Source organism: Clytia hemisphaerica, unplaced genomic scaffold (genome assembly GCF_902728285.1).
Source record: "Clytia hemisphaerica strain Z4C2 unplaced genomic scaffold, Clytia hemisphaerica genome assembly, whole genome shotgun sequence".
Classification (NCBI taxonomy): domain Eukaryota; kingdom Metazoa; phylum Cnidaria; class Hydrozoa; order Leptothecata; family Clytiidae; genus Clytia; species Clytia hemisphaerica.
Window position 1 is genome coordinate 2,657,501 of NW_027104338.1, and position 19,814 is coordinate 2,677,314.

Sequence of the window (19,814 nt, forward strand, 5' to 3'; positions counted from 1 at the left end):
ATGGACTTTCAATTGTTGCTTTTCTGAGCCGCCGGAATCTCTCTCTTCAACAGAATATTTAAATATTGATAGGATTTCATTTCGTCATAGATTATGAAAAAGCATAACTCGTCAAATTTTATAGAACCGTGCTTATTATTCCTACCAGTGCAAAAACTTTGATAGAGTGTAAGAGTAGCCTAAATTAAATTAATGGTGGCTCTAAACAGATCTAAGAAAAGTTAGGGACGAAAAATTGCTTGGCTTTTCAGCAAAACAGTCTATAAACTAATATGAAGTGACCTATGCTCGCGTTGTGCTTGTGGAATGCTTATGAAATGATAAATTTATGTCCGTCGCCCGAACTTCTATATTGATTTACATATTTTTCTCAAAAATACTGGGGATTTATGACTATACGCATATTTAGCTTTTATATTCCATCTAGCATTAATGTCAACTGACAACTCTTATGTGTATACCCTGCGGTATTAGGGAGTGGTAAGCCTGTACTCAAATCAGATTGATCTTTAGATAGTTGAAGTTATGCTCGATTTTATGTCGTCACGTCAAATTTTTAAATTTGTGTTACGGAATGAATCTATAAATGATGAACCTATTTTCCGCCACAATAGCCTAAGAGTTGGCCAAGAATTTGACCAAATAACTTGCTGTAAATCTTAAAGATAATTTTCATAGAAAGGATTGTTGATTTACAAAAATCTCGAATATTGTCTGTAAAGTTCAACAAGAATAAAAAAAATCCGGTAAACCCGTGTATTTGGATTTGTCCGTCACAATGATTACGTAATAAATATATTAAATCTTGTGTGTGTGTCACGAGCGCTTTTTTTCAGCAAAAATATTTTCTTCATTTCTGTCAATCGAGCAGTAATGTTTTGAAAGCAGATTGATTATAATCTTGTAAAGAGGACATCAGATTAATTTTATTGCCTTATTGATTTTTAATTATTTTTAGAGATAACCGACAAATATACATCCTATTTTATGCAACAATCCATATAAAATAGAATGTATGATATGTAAATTTAGCATGAAGAAGATAGATTTGATTTAGTAATGTATTAAATACATACGAATTTAAAACACAAACATTGCAGGTTTGATGGACACTGATAGAGTTGGTTTTACTGGCTGTGAAATTGTGAGTGAACTGTAAACATCAAATTACTAAACGGAGCAAACTGGTTAAAAAGCTTTTGTATGTATCTCATCGCATGTTGTTTTGGAATTATAAATTATTAAAACTTTAGTTTTTGTAAAATTGTCACGTGACTTTTTGATATAATTTGGGGACGAGGGAGTTATTTTTCATTATGTTTGCTTTCCGAAGAGCGCAGAATTTTCGTCGACTGTCTTCATCAAATAACGAAGAACTTTCAATGGAAATGATAGATAGGGATGAAAGTCAATCTTCGAAAGAAAACGATCCTTTTATACAGGACATTGAGGAAACAGATGTTTTGAAAAAAGCCAATGGGACAAGTAATGATGAATCTACTCAGAACTTTCCAAGTGTTTTAAAAAGAGAGAACAAACCACCTTTACTTCGATTCGCAGCGTCTGTAAAGAAAGTTCGAGAAAATACTGGACAAGTGGTTGAAAATACTGAGGTGGATGACGAACTTTTAAGCCCCAGCCAACGGACTCTAAAGAAACCGAAAACACCAACGACACCAATGAAAGACGCGGCTACAAACGTAAAGAATGTAAAAAGTGCTGTCACGTTCATGCAAAAAGCTAGCCTACGCTCGAGCTTGAAAAAGAAACTTCGTAAGATAGCAGAAGAGAGGCTAACTATACGGCAAATCTTTCGTCGCTACGTGGATCAATCAACATTGCACGGATTCAGATATATAGTCTCTGATTCGTACTATGTTCGACGCTTCCTATGGGCTTGCCTCATGATTTTAGGCGCTGTTTATTTTATCATAAAACTCAAACAAGGTATTATTGAATATTTCTCCTATCCATTTAGTACTCTATCTACAATGGAGTACGTCAAAGAATCGCTACCACTGCCTGCTATTACTTTCTGTAGTGTAAACCAGTTCAAATTAAGCCGATTGGAAGAGAGTCCTTTAATGTACAGACTATATAAAGAGAATCGGTTGCCACTACCCCGTAATTGGAGTGACCCGGGTTTCGACATATCCGGTGAAGAGTTACACGAGCAATTGAAAAACGTATCATTGAACATTGATGATATTTTTAAGCACTGTGATTGGATAAAACGTGACACGGCGCACCCTCTTGTTCCACCACGTGTATGCCACTCCGGTAATTTTACTTCCCATTTTTCAAAAAGTGGACAAATCTGTTTCACATTGAATTCTGGCAAAGATAACCATACAAAACTTGAAGTCAACCATTTTGGTATAAATGATGGTTATGAGGCTATGTTTGATTTCAATAACCAAGATGTCATCCCGTTTGAAGATTATACTGGTATACATGTGATCATTCATGATCCTAATGAATTACCTACTGATAAAGTCGGATTTCTCATCTCACCTGGTTTCAAAGTTTACGTTAATTTGAAACGTGTCGAGGTAACAAACTTTGAATGCGACTTTTAACCCTATATTTCCTTTTTAAATTTCTTACTTTATTAGATCTCTTTCCTTGTGATTTAATCCGTCAAACGGGTGTTATCAGACATCCCTGTCTCATCGTTTTGTCTAGCGCCAAGAGTCCCTTGCTTTTGATTTGTAGGAATTTAAATTTCTGTTACACGTTTTTGTATAAGAAAAAACTAATATAAGAACATAAGGCTTCAATGGCCATAATGCTAAGAACAAGTTAAGAACATTTCAAGGCTTTGGGGATACTTAAAAACACCCGATTTCTTAGGAAAATGGGCAAAATACCCATAAAATGGGGGAAAATAAGAACATGTTAAGAACATTTTTAGGCTTAAAACTCAAAAAGTTAAGAACATCCGAAAGCTTCAAAAATTTTGCATGCTCTCATAAAAAACGTGTATTTACAATAAAATAATGAAATGATGGTACTTATCATAGCTGGTAGACTTTGAAAATGATCAAACTCGGAAAAAAATTAATCACTTTCCTTGTAGGTCAACAATCTTGAGCCACCCTACAGTACAAAATGTGGTGAAAAGCAGCTGAAATATTATGAGACATATTCACAAAGTGCGTGTCTGATGGAAAAATTGACAGACTTTGTTGGTGAGAAGTGTGGGTGCAGAGAGCTGTATATGCCAGGTATATGAGTTTTTTGTCTTTTTATTACTTAGTCGTTTCACGTGGTCCAAATCATGAAAGTTCTCTACGGGATAGTCATGATTGTACTTTTAGTAACAACTATGATGCAAAATTGTCGGGAAATACTCTTTTTGTCAGGGAAACTAGACTGTTACAAATAGTTCTTTAATGACATGAAAGGAAGAAAAGCAGAAAACACAAGGGAAATCTTTCTTCATATTGTTTTTGATAGCATTTAGTCGATATATAGTTATGATTTCTTTTTCAGACAACAACCTTCCATATTGTTCACTGCGAGAAACATTTTCATGTGCTTATCCTATGAAAGGTGAGTTGACTGTTCTAATGCGAAAAAGAACTTTGTAAGGTTTCTGTTGAACGTTTCCCGAATAAAATTGGCTGAACTTTGCTTTTTGATAATTTTTATGACGCTGAGTCCAGTGAAGTAGACTAGGAGCATTTGGCGAGTTCGCCATTTTGGAAAAAAATATTTGAAATCCAAATAACAAAAAAGCTACTCGAAGTTGAAAAATATAATTAAGCATGAGAAACAAACATCAATAACAGATTTTTCAAATAAAAACATTGCTTTTTCTTTTTTTACCTGGCAAAAACGAAGAAAATCAAAAAAAGCATATTACCATATACTACCGGGCCACTTCATCGCGCCATCCAGTCTATAAAAAAGCTTTAAGTGGACCCCGGGCTAGTTGTCGAGGAGATCAGAACACTAGAGCGTTCACTGATTTTTGGAAACCCTAGTGACATAGAGATTTTTTATCTAACTAGATTCCAGTTAGGTATAGATACAAATAACTTTATCAACCAGGAAATGCTTTGAATTTTTCTATCTTGACAACAAACCCCCTGAGCTTTGGCCTTTTACAGGTTTTTCACAGCGACATCGACATATACATAAGATCCGTTTATGTTTAGAATCTTTTAACCAATACGAAGCAAGGTTGGAATGTCCAATCGATTGCCAAGTGGTTGAATATCAGACCACCATTACTGATTCTCGATTTCTCCACAATCCACCCACCGGTCTTGAGCCTGCCATCATTAAACAACATTTAGCAGTCAAGAAACAAAACAAATCACATATTTTGGATTTACATAACAGCATGAATCATAGAGAGCTTGAGCATTATGTCGAGTAAGTTACCGTGAGCGTCATAGTCTAGCGTTTAGCTTTCTTTAAAATCAACATGTGATGACGGACTATAAGAATTTCTTTGTAATAATGTTGTACTATTCAAAGAATCTTAATTATGACCCGGCAGGATTTTTTCAGCCAGTAGGGATAAACATTACGGACAGAAACTCGATGGGGATTGATATTCCAACATTATTTATGGCTGGGGAGGTCAAATCAAAAACTTCAGTGGGGACGGGAAAAATAACATAACATTTTGCAGTGAGAATTATTTTATTTGACTATTTTCAGTGGAGACAAAAATTGGAGGATAAATTTCCACCATGGACGATATTTTGGCCAATTTTTCCAGTCGGAAGGGGTCCCAGGGGGTCTGTGAGAAGGAGGTGTTATGATGTTTTGATGGCTCTCTTTCATTGAATGTTTTCTACATTTTTCACTTATTGTGATTTAATTGGTACGATCTAACGGAACTCAAACAAAATCTGCTCTATGATGGTATGTCAGAATAAGATGTAATCCATGTCCTTCCACGAAGCTCACATCTTTTTACCATTTTAGAGACAATTTGGTTGAAGTGATCTTCTTCTTTGGAGAGATGAGTAAAACCATACACACTCAAGAAGCAAGTTTCGATTTCTACCAATTCCTTGGTAAGTTTATGATCTGCCTTCCAACTTTTCACGAAGATTTCGAACAAAATTCTAACTTTGAATCATGTCAGGGAAACCCTTTCCCAGCGAGTGATGAGTAGTTCGTAGTCCTGGGGGGGGGGGTGCTAAGGTTGCGAGCTGACGGGGGGGGGGGGTGCCGCCCGACTTTCGAACTTTGGACCCTTACCGGGACTAAAAAGGAGAAAACAAAGGATAATTTTGGAAATTTTACGACCCTTAGCGGGACAAATTTGACCAATTTTGACCAAATTTCGATCTTTCAGGGGGTAAAAACTTGAAATTTTCCTATTTTTCCGACCCTTAGCGGGACTTTGGAAGTCCAAAAAAGGTACCCTTAAGGGCGGCACATACCTTACCCTCCTTTTGCCTTAGTACCTCCCCCGGGTTCGTAGTAGCTATAAAATGAAGGGCTATCAAACAATCTTTGGTAGTTTTTTTTAAAACATGGATTCTTCAACTAATTTCAATGTTCTCGACAGGTGACATGGGTGGTGAGATCGGTTTGATGTTGGGTGCAAGTTTGCTGACATTCTTTGAATTTATTGATTTGTTTGCTTTCCTTGGTTATCACCAGTTGTTAAGATTACAAAAGAGATGGACTAATGACGATGAAGAAAATAAAGAAGAGGAAGAAGTTCAGGGAGAGGACTTTGAGGAGGAAGTGGATTAAGTAGAGCTTCGGTGAAAGCAGAGAGACTTGGAAGATTTTAGATTTATTTCAACAAATTTCAGATTTTAACCAATACCCCTGATTTCATAAGCGTGACACCTGTTAGGGTTAAAGAAAATTAAACGGTACACCATAATCACACCTAGTGTTTTAAGTAAGATTCCAGCTACTTATAATTCTATGATAAGATTTATAAAGACCGAGGATATTATATTGTAAATTGTATTATATTTTCTTATTACCTATAGATAGTATTGCTGTATTTGTCATTTTATAAATTAAGATTGTTAAATTTAATTGGTTAAGTACTTAATTATAAAGATAAATTTGTGGATAATGGATTGATCCTATGAAAATTGTTTGATTTTTGATCAAATAGTTTATTGGTTACTTTGTTATGGATAATCTTGTTTTTCTCAGCATATAAACCTCATCCACATAAGGAAGAAGATTCAAAAGGTACATCTGCCCTACAGTAACCATTTTCCAAGGAGTTGTTACCCAAGAGGCTTTCGAATATCATAAGATTTGTGTAAGATTCATAAGGACATCTGTTTCGACCATATTTTCATAACATAATATGAATTTTTCAATATTTCCATTCCTTATATCCTTTCCCCCCGGAATAATACAATTCTTCGATTAATCCATTATTTCCCATATATGCCTCTGTATAATTATTTATCTTTCGATTATCAAAACAATATTGTTATTCGTCTGTCAATCATGTATCCTGCGTCCTTCGTTCTTTTACTCCACTCATAATATTTTATGCAATGACAAGCATTTTATAGGTATCCTATATATCATATAATTCGAAGGATATTATATAAAAATATATTGCATAAAATTGTATAAAATATTATCAAGAAATGGAACATATAAGATAAAACCATCGATGATAAAACGTATTTGAACACACAGTCATAATGTTCAACTATAGGATATTTCTATAAAGATTTAAAGCACAGCAAAAAAGATTTAAAAACTATGCCATACTACAATCATGGTCGTAATATTTGAGAAAAAAGGGAAATTCACCGGGAAGTTTTGAAACCACAATCAATTTGTAAGTGCTCTAAAGTAGGTTGGAAGGGTAGACTTTTAACTCTGAGTTTTAACATGAGACTTAAGACTTAGGACCTTAGGATGTAAGGATCCAAATGTTCAAAAATGGTCCAATAAGGCTCATAATATAGCCTGGAGGTCCATAAACCCGAGCCAAATTGAAATATCCGATTAAATTTGAGAGATGGCCCAAAATCGACTTTCTCGCCCGAACTCCAAATTTCGAAAAACGTTGAAATAAGCTTAATTCTAAATAAATTTCGACCATGATTGTACGTTTTCATTTCTTAATTCTCTCGCCAAAAATTTAGTATTCCATATTTTTGAAACTTTGATTTTAAAGAATAATATTTCAGGAAACTTTCACGGTTGAAAAATGAATTTGCTGTAGGTAAAGCAGGTGACATTCGAATTAAAAAGTTCTTGCAATGAAGACTCTGTATATAATATATTATTAGTCCAAAATTCTGAGTCGAATGAATATTGCAATCAAAATATAACCTCTCTTGGCATGGAGTTTATCTGTAGAATTTAGCTTTTTTGGAATTTATCGTGTCAATTTACCAGTAGGTAGGATACCGTAAGTATACTATGCTGTATAAAATAGATTTTTTATTCATATCATATTCCATTACAATTACATGCATATAATTCCCACTCACTGAAGATAGATGTTACATCTCATTATGAGACAGGGGTGTTTTCGCCAACTTCTTACGCATGTTTATCGTACCTTATCTATAAGAATCCAAAAGTTTCCTTAACAATCAAATCGTTTTTCCTGAGTATTGATTGGTTTATTTAGCTCAATTACATAATAATTTTGAGATTCAACCAATCAGATTGATTTGATTGTTGAGGGAACTTTCGGATTGTTATGTGTAAGTACAGTATGTATTCAATATCACAAGGGACCATAAAAGGTCTGATAATTGTCAGATCCTGCGGCGTCTTTCCTGATCAATTATATTGTGACCAACGCTAATTATAACTTCGTTCTATAACGCATCATAATGAAATCCATGGTAAAGTGGAAGTTTTTACATATCTGTTATAAAATATTTTAGATTATTGTAAGACTAAAAATCGATTTGTTTTGAAACCTTTCTATGATATAACAATGGTAATGTTTCAATTCAATTTCAAATTTTACAGCCCCTTCTCACAGACCCGGTAGGATCTTTCAGCTAGTGAGAGTAAAAATAGCCGGCCAAAATTCGATGGGGATCGATTGTTCCATTTCTATTTTATTGCTGGGGATTTAAATTCCATTGTTTTTGAGCCAAAGAATTCACTGGGGATGGAAAAAATAGCACATTATTTTGCAGTAAGGATTATTTTAAGTGGGGACAAAAATTGGAGTATAAATTTCCACTAGGGACGCGATACTTTGGCCAATTTTTCCAGTGGGAAAGGATCTCATTCGGTCTGTGAGAAGGAGTGTAATTTTACAAGCGGTTAGTACAGAAAGTTACATTCAAATTTTGCGCAAATTCTGTGAACATTACGCAGGGATGCTCTGACGCAGCATTCCACAAGTCTCCCTTCATTGATTTCTTAGACCCGGCAGAAGTTTGAGCTATATGGCCGGGTTGAAGGTGTTATCGTCGAGAATTTCCTCAGATAAGGCTTTGAAGTTGATTACGTAAATGTGAATATTCGCATTGGTTTTACCTCATGTCAAATTTTGTTGACAACCAGATACAGCTCACTGATTTGTTAAAAATCACAAGTTCAATATATCTTACATCCTAGAAAATGTTTTTTTTTATTAATTTCAAACTTTATGACAGCGTCTTGAAAGGTTGCTAAGACTTAAAACGATATGCGAAATATCCTCATGTCGGAAACGATTTTACAAAGTTTTATGATATATGTCAAGCACATAATAAAAGAGAAATACTGATGGTAGAATGAGTAGGATTGGGAAAAGTGTAAAGGCTAAAAAGGGGTAATCTTCAAAAAAGCCGCTACTCACATGTTAAATTATACGTTTTACCAGAACCACGCTTGCTACCAAAGGAATGTTCCATACATGAAGTTGGTGGGGTAATTATACCCTACTTGGAGATTCAGTAACTTGAATTAGAAAGAGCTTCATTTCAGCTCAGCACGTAATTCTTTCGAATCTAGAATAAATATTCCTAAAAAAAAGAAGCTTATTACTTCTGTCTTGCAACATATATTATTCAACTTGAAAGGATTTCCAAGTAACAACTTAAAATAATAGTGTAATCTTCAAATAATTCGTCTCGATGAGTTTTCATCTGTCTTTAATTGAGTAAATTCCAAAATAGCTATCAAAATCAGACACAGATTCTTTTGTGTTTGTTATTTTAAGAAAGTTCTCACGAAAAATTCCGTTTAGATGGATATTTCTAAGAGATAGATAATCTCACATTGACGCACGTATGAAGACTAGCGTAGTTGCAGTGAGACGAATCTCGAAGCTTCACTTCTATTTAAGATCCAGTTTGTTATTTTAGCATAAATCTTATCGTTTTATCCAGCCAAGGTAAATAGTTTCTTGATATGATATCATTTTCATTTGGTTTGTTTTGGTTGGGAAATCAAAAAGTTTATTTACTTTGGTATGAATTTTGTCCTTACAAAGTCTACTATATGACAGTGAAAACTAAGGTCTTTTAAAGCTGGGCGTGCAATATAATTATTGAGTTTCAATAGTTCATTCAAGCTCTCCTGGTTGATTTAAAAAAAAGCTAATATAAACTGATTTGACCAAGGTTTGTGCGTTCGAGACAAATCAGAAAGAAGAGAAAGGAGAGAGGAGATGCTAATCTATCGGAAAAGATAAACCAACAATGGAAAAGAATAGATGGAGGTAGTAATTTGTTTTCTAATGAGGTGTTGTAACTCGTTACCGCCTTCCATGAAAGCTATTCAATTCAGATTACGTATTCAATCTTTTGTATGTGACGTCATGTGGATACTAGAATCAGGGGGTCATTCGATTGTTGTATAAAAGCATCGAATTATGGAAGATTGGAATCAATTGACTAGCGATTTTCAAAACGAGTTCATCTCGTCAACACAGCGACTTTACTAGCAGCAGCAATCATAATTCTTGTCTTTTCAGCACATTTTCTTCTTCGACATTTACTACAAATCAAACTTTGAAGAGTGTTCAAAAGAAAAAGAATTGTGACTATCATTATAACGAAAGATCTGATAAAAAAACTGCAAGCAAAATGTGTGGTAAGTGTCATGTTATCTTTTGTGATCTTTAAATCGCTCCTCAGTCATCAGTTTCGTTACTCTGAAGGGATACTAATCATAATCATATAATTACTGCAACTACTTGGCTCAAGAGCTTTTTGTCTAACAGGATTATTATTTGGGCTGGTTATAGCGTTCTAAGTATACTATGTCACGGGACGAATGAAAGATTCAACTCTCAGAACTTAAAATTGCGTGGATGAAATCATTCGTTATATTCTACAGTATATCCGCACCTGGACTTCAACTTCTATTCATGTCCAACTTATATTGATGAATGTTGTTTTATCAATGGTTGAAAGTGTGAATAGTATTCGTATGAACGTGTGGTATTAAGTTAATCAAGTGATTATTCCACTTCTACAGCTTAAGAAATCACCTTATAAAACTTTAGATGATGTTAAAATAGTGCTGTAATAAGAAACCTATTAACAAATCGCATGAGCAAGCTCGTTTTTTGTATGTTTCAGTTCGTGCCTGTATGAAGAAAATAACGGTTCGCAGAGAGCTTTTTAGCGTTTATTTTTAGTTTTGCAAGCGAGGGTGAGGTCTGCCAACCCATTGTACACAGAAGTCTTACATCTTTACCATTTCTTTTGTAGACACAATGGCGTATACTAGTGGACCTGTGCTTTATCACCAACGAGAAGTGGCCACTGAGGAATTACTGCGACCAAAGATTGTGACTCCATTACCTCTTCAGTCTTCTGTTAAAGTTGGCTCCGAATTCAAATTACTATGTCTTTTGACCGGTTACCCAACCATCGAGATCAATTGGTATTTGAACGGAGATCTTCTGGTGGAGACTGAAGACGGACGAATTCGTTTTGATAACCATCAAAGATTGCTGGTGATTCGAGACTTGAAACCATCAGATGCTGGTTCAATTACCTTTCATGCAACCAACAAATACGGAGAAGTAACGTGTAGTTCTCATTTGCAAGTCTTAATGACCAAACGTGAGAAATTTGCGCATTCAAGGTATGGGAATTATTCGTTAAATTCGAGTAACTCACCAAAGCCAATCCGACGTTTGTTACATGCGCTGAATAGGATGAAATCGTTTTAGAGGGAAGACAGCAGATGAAGGTGATATCAGATTTTCAGAAGGAAAGCTGACCTTTGCAATCGAGAATCCACCATAGAAACATATAACGCTTTTCACCGAATATTTACAACGGCAACAAAGACTTTCTTAAGGGGGTAGTCATATGAGATTTTGAAAATTGGTGAAAAATTTATCAATTTCGGGATTTAAGGCTTTTTAGTATCCTTTATCCTTCCTGAACATACCCTGAAAATTTCAAGGCCGTAGCATAAATATCTGCCGATATATAGGGTTTCTTATGAGCCCTGGTATACAATTTTCTCCTTAGCAACGGTAAATCGCATCCGTTGCTAGGGCCTCATTTCTATATGGCTGCTCTAAACATAGCATCATGACATACCAAATGAAAGCTCTTTTTACGCCCTTTTTGGGCGTCTAAGTCAATACCGCCTTTTTTCCCCGGGATTTCTAAATATGACGTAATTAAAGATGGTAACCGAAGAAGTGGTATTTTCAAAAACATTCACATTTTGGAGGCAGTCAACCGGCAGTCAGCTGTGTTTTTGACATGGAAACTGAGCTTATGTATTGTTTTGGATTGAATTATGATATTATTGAATGTTTCATTTCATTTCTCACATCTGGGAAAGCTTTGGAAGCCTATAATTTGAGTGAAAGCAACAATTTGATTCTGCGAACTGATGTTTTCGAGCAGTAAAACTTGTACACCGAAAAAACTTTTCAAAGTGATGGACTATAGACTATGAACCATGGTATGAATAAAGTTTGAAACAAAACTAAACACATTCAATGATGTATCCATTATGAGTCTTAAATCCAGTGGAAATCTAGTCTTTGATGAATCGTGGCACTCATGGCGCCAGGAGGCGATCCTGGAAAATTGAGTAAAACTATGCATGATTGACGTTCAACCTGAAGACACGTTTCCCTAAGATCAACACTGAAATTCAACTGTAAATGATATAAACAGATTTGAGAGAGCACAAGGATGATATATTTTGTTGGCAATATGTTTTTTGACGAGAAAATGCACTTTTATTGATTTAAAGCCATGTTTACGCGTTTTACGCAGAGTTGACGCAAAATACTTGGAGATTCCCGGAGCACGTGGAAGGCCATTTTTTTCAAAAAACTTGGACTATTTTAGTATTTCCAGTACCTTTTCAACATTAAAAGTAATGTGTCAATCCATTTTGGTCAACCACAGCAAAAATTTTGAAAAACGGTCTATGTATCGCAGAAAAATTGAGAAAAACCTCTATTTTTAACTTTCTGCGCCGTTTTCTCAAAACACGTTTTAGGGGGTTTTCCCGCACCTTGTCAGCCTTTTCTCAGGATTGAGAAAAGCTATTGACTTGAAATTTTCAGGGTAGTTTTCCATTATGGTAAGCCTCAGGATGAATGAAGCAGTTTTTCAAAAAAATCATTTTTTGACTTTTAAAACTGAAAAAGTACAAATTTTAGGTTCCAGACCCCCTGGCTTGAAATTTTGAAAAATTTTTCCACTCATTCTGGAGACTTTCATAATACTAACCTTCACCAAAAAAAATTTTTTGAATAGCTTTCTTAGCTTTTCTTAAAAGGTTGACACAATATTTTTATAGCTTTTACCCCCTGGACGATATTACCCCCGTCTTTTGCTATTTTTAGAATTTTTTTTTACTTTTTCATATCCTTTATAGTTGTGCTACAATTGTGGAAAGTTTCATTGAAAAATATTTACTACTTCACAAGATATAACAAAAAGTTTAAAAAATGACATTTCAAATTTCTCATATGACTACCCCCTTAAGAGAGTGACAATTCACTAAATAACGACATCACATCTCAAAAACTTTGACTTGAATCAATAAGGAATATCCATAGGATGTATAATGAGTGATTCTATATCGTCATGCTACTCCACACGATTATGATTCTTAACCACCATGCATAAACTAACCTAACAAATCCCGGGATTGAAAAGATTTAAAACGAACTGAAAAGTGAATAAAATGGATAATAAAGAAATCGCAAACCTCCAACCGTGCTATCTGACGTGAAAGGCGAACGAAGCTTTATGTTACCCAAAGTTTGGCAATGTAAAATTTGGTGTAAAGCTTCATGCCACTAGCTGAGACAACTTCAATGGAGGGTGCAAGGTTGACGTAAAGCCTTGACCACACGCCGAGTGCATTCTAAAAGCGGGTGCCACGATTCTGACGTATATGCAACGAACTATAGAAAAGACACCTGCTGAAAAATTGAAAGAATAGACTAATCACTGGGTGTGTTTGGGTTTGTTTTTAGCACCCAGCACATCTTATTATTGTTTAAGTAAGACAATAAAAGAGCTTCTAAAATAATTAATAACGAAGGCTCAATAAAGACAATGGGGCCCTGTTGAGGGCCATAAATACCTTACATACAAAAAAGAAGGGTCCTTTCGGGGACAAAAAAAAGCTATTAATAAACAAAAAAACTTATTTTTTCCTTACTTTTGTTGGATATAGTTTTGGTAAGAGTATGCTAAGATCTTTGTATGAAGCTACACGTACGGTAGATCTGGCAATACAATGGAAAAAGGAGGTGAGCGGAAATCCACACAAATCTTTTATCCCGGGTAATTAAAAAATGACGTCATCAGAAACAATGGAGGATTATCATGGTTCGTTATTCATAATCTGTTAGTGGAGTAATTACGACAATTGACTCATTAAAAGGATGCATACGGTCAGCTTAATGACTTCCAAATGGGAAACCTAAAAAGGTTTCTCTGGATTTGAACAATCTTTCGTGTAGCTTGTCCTGTGTAAAGCTACATGCTGATCTAAGGTCAACTTGGATTGACTCTGTTGGACATTTTTAAAACCATATAAAATGAAAATTTTGTAAAAATATTTTTTATTTATCAGAAAAATAATTAGAAATTAATAAAAATCAAGCAATCCATTTTTAAATGGTCTGATTCATTGGTTGGTCAGTTCCCTTGCGCTTTTGATGATTCCTAGTGGAGAAAACCAGTTAGATTAGATCCTTAACCTTTCCAGCGCGCTGTTTTTTATATTTTCACGCTGTCTGCGCGCAACTTTTTTTGAGAAAACGCGGGGTTTGGGAAATTTGCCATAACTCAAGAACTAGAAATCTTTTGGCAAAAAGTAAACTATCCCTGAAAAGCTAATTAAGTTTTGCAGCTTTTAGGTTGGGTACAAGTTCAATTAAAGTATTCTAACTTAAATGGTAGCTTTACATACACCAATGCTTTTTTCCTCATTTTTCGACAATGTCACTTTTTTGGCATTTTTCACTTTCTATGCAAAAAAAAGTGGGGGAAAGTTAATTATAAAATCTTTCTTTACTATTTTATCAATACATACTTACTCATGAAGCCATATACCAAAAATTAGCATCCAAAAACAATTCTACTGGTCACAAGGGCTTTTCAAACATTGTTCACTTTTCTCCAAAATCAGTGTTTTTCCGTCTGCCATCTTGAATCAGTGTTTTTATTTGAAAAGTGCTGACTCACACCGTGATCGTAACATTACATCATTATATATCAACGGAAAGCTTAGACTCTCTACTTTCTTTTTCTTTATTTTTCAACGATCAGAAAGCAAGCCAATTAAAGATATTGCGCGAGAAAGACATGCCTATCAAATTGCGTATATGTACGGCATTCGGAACGTCTCAAGGACGTATATGTACGGCATTCGGGTCCAAAAGGTTAACGATAAGATGTAGTATCAACAGTGATGTTTTCCTGTGATGTGCAAAGATAAAACTTTTAGTGTGCAAGAGTGCAATTTTTAAATAAACATTTAATTTCTAAATAAAATCTAAGTCAATCTTCCAGTGGGGCTGAAATTCCAGGGTATGTTCCTACCGGGGGCGAAATTTTTGCCAGATCTTCCAGTGGGACTGGGGTCCCAGCGGGTCTCCAACACGGGCTGTATTTTTCTTACTCTCCTTTCCTTTATCGAGACTATCGATCTCTAACAGCTCGAGGTCAGCTTTTGAGGATTAATAAATTTAATAACGGTATCAAGAACATAGAAACGTATGAGCACTCTTGTGAATACCTGTGATAAAGAAACCCTAATCTAGCTAAAGCTATTAAAATGCTAAGAAGATATCTTTCATATGAAATAGAGTTTTGTTGGGAATTAGTTTAGTTTATTTTAGAGGTAGTCTAAAAATGCTGTAGACCAAGAAGAAATTTTCAGTGCCGTCAAAAGCTGAACGCGCCGCTAAGGGTTGAGACCTTCGCGATGGGGTGGCTAGACAAAGAGACTTACACGTTTCTAGGCTTCGATGGCCAATATATCAAGAACAAAATACACTTTCTTTACGGACTATAAAATATTTCAATAAATACTCACAAATGGCGAAAAAAAGAACATCTTAAAAATATTTTTAGGCTTAAAACACATATTCAAATTTGTGAACGTTCCTATAAAAAACGTGCACAAAATCAAAAAATAGAAACCAGTGGGTCTCAGTGATTTGCTAATGTTTTCTTCTCTTGCCAACGAGAGTAAAAATGTAGAGCAAGGGCTAATAAAAGTGAAAAATTGAGTGTGTATAAGTGTTTGCGGATTTTAAAATTTTCTCCTACGCCAGCCTCCAATAGCGGAGAGCTTTACGTAGTTTTCCAAAGGGCGTAGATCATTATATCATTAAGTTGGTTTTGTACAGTTTCCATATTCGAGCCTCTATATCAGTGGCGGCCTGGCAGGGGGTGCAGGGTGTGCAGTGCACCACCCAGAAAGATCTGATATGGGCGCCAAAATAGCTTTTCAAGGGGGCGCCAAAATTTTGTTGATGTTTAATTGGGCAATTTGGCGCCCTTCGGGACGTTTATAGCGCCTTCTATGAGTACAATGTCAATTTTTTCGCCTGCGGCCCTTTATTTTACCCTCTTGCATCCTTTCTCTTGAATTTTTTCAAAACTTCTATCAATATTGAATCAGAAGTAAGAGAAGTGTTGTGTATCCACCAGGGGTTAAAGGGAATGTGTCGCCCTTAATTATTGGGTGTATGAGAGTGCTCTTCTGCGCCCCATTAGAAATGTTTGTTTGACGGATACGAAAGTCAGTTTTGATGGAAATCCAAGATGGCGGCTGTTGTTTCATTCGATATTTAAGTTTTGTTGCAAGAAGAGAAATTTAACATTATTTAGCAAACTCGATTCGACTCAAATTTATTGCTCACTTTCCCCTAGTTACAAATGCTCACCCCCAAAATGAGAGATTGCCAAAATGATCAAAACTTGTTGATTCTCGCTGTGGTTTGTGTGGTTTAATACTGACTAACTTTCTCCGTTTTAGAAGATCTTTTGAGCTGTTTGACCTTTCTTGCAGCAAAATTTTTTGCCTGCAGCGCAAAAATTTGAACAAACCTTTCTTCCCAAATTCTGAATTTTTAGGGCCTCTTTCAGCTATGATTTTTAATGGACAGTAAAGTAAGAGCAGCGGCGCAAAAGTTTAAAGATTATCAGGTAATTTTTCGGATAAGAGTTTTAGAAAGCAAACATATAGACTAAATCGACTTACTAGGTATGAAATTTCCATTTCAAAGATTAGGGGCGTTACTTTCAACCAGTCACTGCTCTTACAGTTTAATATTTTCACCATTGAGTTTCAAGCCCGAAGAGTTCAATCTTTAACCTTTCTCAGGCAAGAAAAAGTGAAGCCTTAAAAAATGCACTGCATTTTTGACGACAGATTGAATCTAGCAATTCCTTTGTTTACGATTGATATTTTTTTCGAAATTTAGCGGTAAATTTTAGTTTCAATCTGTCATTTTTGTAAAAACCAGGCGAGCCGCTCAAGGCCGCGCAACTTTGGTAGGATTTGTTGGCTTCAAATCCCACCAAGGAGATTGACTTCTAGCCCTTCGGGCTTATACTTCATTGATTTTCACTCAATAATGGAGGGCGCAAATAAGGACAAAAATACCAGGGGCGCCAATTTCATAGTTTGCACCACCAAGAAAATCAAGCCAGGCCGCTAAGCCCAAATACCTAAAAAATATGGTGGTTTTTGAAATTTACACAAATCATACAAAACTCATTTCACCGGGTATGTTGGAGTGAAAAAAACTCCACTGCATATAAGTGTTTAAAATATCTGCACTTTATCGATAATTGGATCTCTCAATTTTTGTTGTCTTGGAAACAAGTAAACATTTTCATCTCTTTCCTTTACATCCATTTTCTCAACTTTGCGCCAGAGAGTATGTCACGTGTATCGTGAATGCGATATTCGTAGAAGTCTTTGTGTTTGTGTTTTACCAAACAGACTGAGTAAATGCTACACTTTTTATGTCTTTACTCGAAGCACGAAGGAGAGTCATGTCAGTACACGCTTTGTTTAAGAATGTTGTAAGTCCATTTTATCATGGATATTCTTAACTTTTTTGGGAGATTTATCCTAAAATATTCATACAGCATTCTTTGGTTAATCCTAATTCAGACTAGATTTAACATTTAGTACATACCTCTTAAGCATAAAATGGCATTTTTGTGAAAGGAGTGATCCTTACTTGGGGGTAATTGACAATTTATAATTGAAGATTCTCTAAAAATGGCACTCTAAGCTTGAGTAGCAAAATTCCATGATTGTGATATTCTAAGCCTTATTCTTAATTTTTTGGCCATTTTCATCATGGACATTCTTATAAAGTGTATTCTTATATAAAAAAAAGCGAATATTAACAATTTGTGTAGTGGCAACTAAAATGCTACAAATTCAAGCAGGTTACGGAACTCTCGGAATCGGAATTTTATACATGATACGCATCCCCTATATTAAAACATATCAAATCGGATGCGTGTAGCCTAAGGGCAACAATTAAGCCCCCCTGACAAAGATGCTTCTCTTAGTAAAAATAAGTCGTTGATTTAAGCTAATAAGGAAGTAAAAGGTTGGGAAGTAAGCTCTTCGAAATAAGTCTTTAAGCGGTTGTGGAAACTGAAAGAAATTTATCACGAAACGCAAGACTCACAGACATCAGGATATTAAGACTTAAGGCTTATAATCCAATTGAATTCCTCAATAGTAATTTGACAGTCGAGAATATTACCACAATTTAAGTTGGGATGGTGATTAATAAGCGAGTATATGCGAGAAATTCCAGACGAATGCACTCATATATATATATTTATTTACGTAGATCATACGAGTATCTTCTTTTTTGTTGAAGTTAAAGGCCTAATCGTCAAAGATTTTATCACTTAAATCACGCAATAGAAAGAAATCTTATCAATCAATATACCTTTAAATAATTGCTTGGACTATGAAGTTATAAAATTACATACAACCTTAATTGATGCTTTAAATTTCTTTGTCTGGTGTCTGAGATCTTAAGGACTGAGAACATAAGTATGCTCTTAAAACGCAATCCATCTCAAGTTTTTGCAGACATGAACTTCCCAACGGCTCTTTATTTTAGATTTATAAATGCCTACGCTTAGGTACTGCTTCTTTGTGTGCAAAGGACAGAAAAAAGATAGGATGGTTGATTTTGGTATCTTTTAAATATTTTTAAATTCATTGGAATAAATTACATTGTAAATCTTATTAAAATATGGATTTTAAATAAATATAATTAGTAATTGTAAAACTCAAATTATGCGCTACGAAAAAAAGAATGCTCGTGTCAATATCACGGATCAAAAAGGATGACAATTGAATGTTGGGCCCAAAATATACAATCTAGAGACTCTTTGACAAATCAAATTAAGGAGCCCAATGAATGCCAACCCACCACCCCTTGATTGATAAATATTTAAAAATAAATTTTTATTATATACCGTCGCACTATTTTGGAACACACGTCATTTTATGTTTATGTATATCTACAATTGATTGGATAGAACTAAACTCGTGTCCTTTAATGTAAACTTTAAATTTCTTCATTGGATATTACGATAAGTTACGATGACGTCATCATATCAATAACTTCTTCCTTAAGCGCTGGACAAACATTATCAATTTCTTGTCTTTATTTGCTCCATCATCTTCGTCTTTGCATTTCACTCTACAAGTGATAGTCGATTTGTTACACATCATGTACTCGTTAAAATCTGTTGTCCCGGATTTGCAGGATAAATCATCTGTGTTGCACTCATCATGACACGCCGATATAGGTCTCCCATCTGCATATTGCAAACTCAGCAACGTTGTTAAAAATATCACCACACTTAACCGCAAAGAAGGAACCATTCTTAATCAAATTCGAAAACAAACTTTCAAGTAATCATGTACAATGTAATGGAATCAAATATTGCTGATGATCTGACTTGTGCGTTTTATGTGAAGTTGTGTGCTTCCTCTGCACGTCCTAGCTCGATATGAAATGATCTTACAAAACTAACTGACTTCTACAAGAAGACAATTTCCCCTTTCACCTGGTCATGTTGGTCTTTCGAGCATCCATTTGATGTTCCTTTCTTGGACGTTGAAAATACAAATAACAATAGAAGACTGTTCTAAGCTGATAAAGTGATGAGAATAAGACTTTTCGAGCGTAAAATTGATAAGGTAATTATGTAGCGTTAATTGCATAAAAATATTTAATTCAGTACGATCAAAGCCCGTTAGTAGCTGGGTATCGGAGTTGATCTTGTTTTAACTTAGATGCCAGAAGGATTTATGTGGCACGCGTCAGAACAAGGGCAGATTACTCAGAAGATTATATCTTGGCGCAAACTATAATCTCAAGTATTTAA

General features: G+C 35.0%; 2 protein-coding genes across 3 annotated transcripts; both read left to right on the forward strand.

Moving 5' to 3' along the window:
- Nucleotides 1-893: 893 nt before the first annotated feature.
- Nucleotides 894-6,029, forward strand: LOC136817851 (acid-sensing ion channel 2-like). The gene is made up of 6 exons (XM_067074184.1): nucleotides 894-2,552; nucleotides 3,080-3,227; nucleotides 3,496-3,555; nucleotides 4,164-4,383; nucleotides 4,945-5,036; nucleotides 5,537-6,029. The coding sequence occupies exons 1-6, from the start codon at nucleotides 1,317-1,319 to the stop codon at nucleotides 5,725-5,727; spliced, it is 1,947 nt and encodes a 648-aa protein (XP_066930285.1). The 5' UTR covers nucleotides 894-1,316; the 3' UTR covers nucleotides 5,728-6,029.
- A 3,389-nt stretch (nucleotides 6,030-9,418) lies between these two features.
- On the forward strand, nucleotides 9,419-14,032 carry LOC136817803 (fibroblast growth factor receptor-like 1). 2 transcript variants are annotated; one of them, XM_067074123.1, is made up of 4 exons: nucleotides 9,419-9,637; nucleotides 9,893-10,011; nucleotides 10,635-11,235; nucleotides 12,895-14,032. In XM_067074123.1, exons 1-3 carry the CDS (start codon nucleotides 9,618-9,620, stop codon nucleotides 11,099-11,101), a joined length of 606 nt encoding a protein of 201 aa, XP_066930224.1. In that variant the 5' UTR covers nucleotides 9,419-9,617; the 3' UTR covers nucleotides 11,102-11,235; nucleotides 12,895-14,032. The 2 variants fall into 2 exon arrangements, with proteins under 2 accessions (XP_066930224.1, XP_066930222.1); XM_067074121.1 differs by having other exon boundaries at nucleotides 9,443-9,640.
- The last annotated feature ends 5,782 nt before the right edge of the window (nucleotides 14,033-19,814 follow it).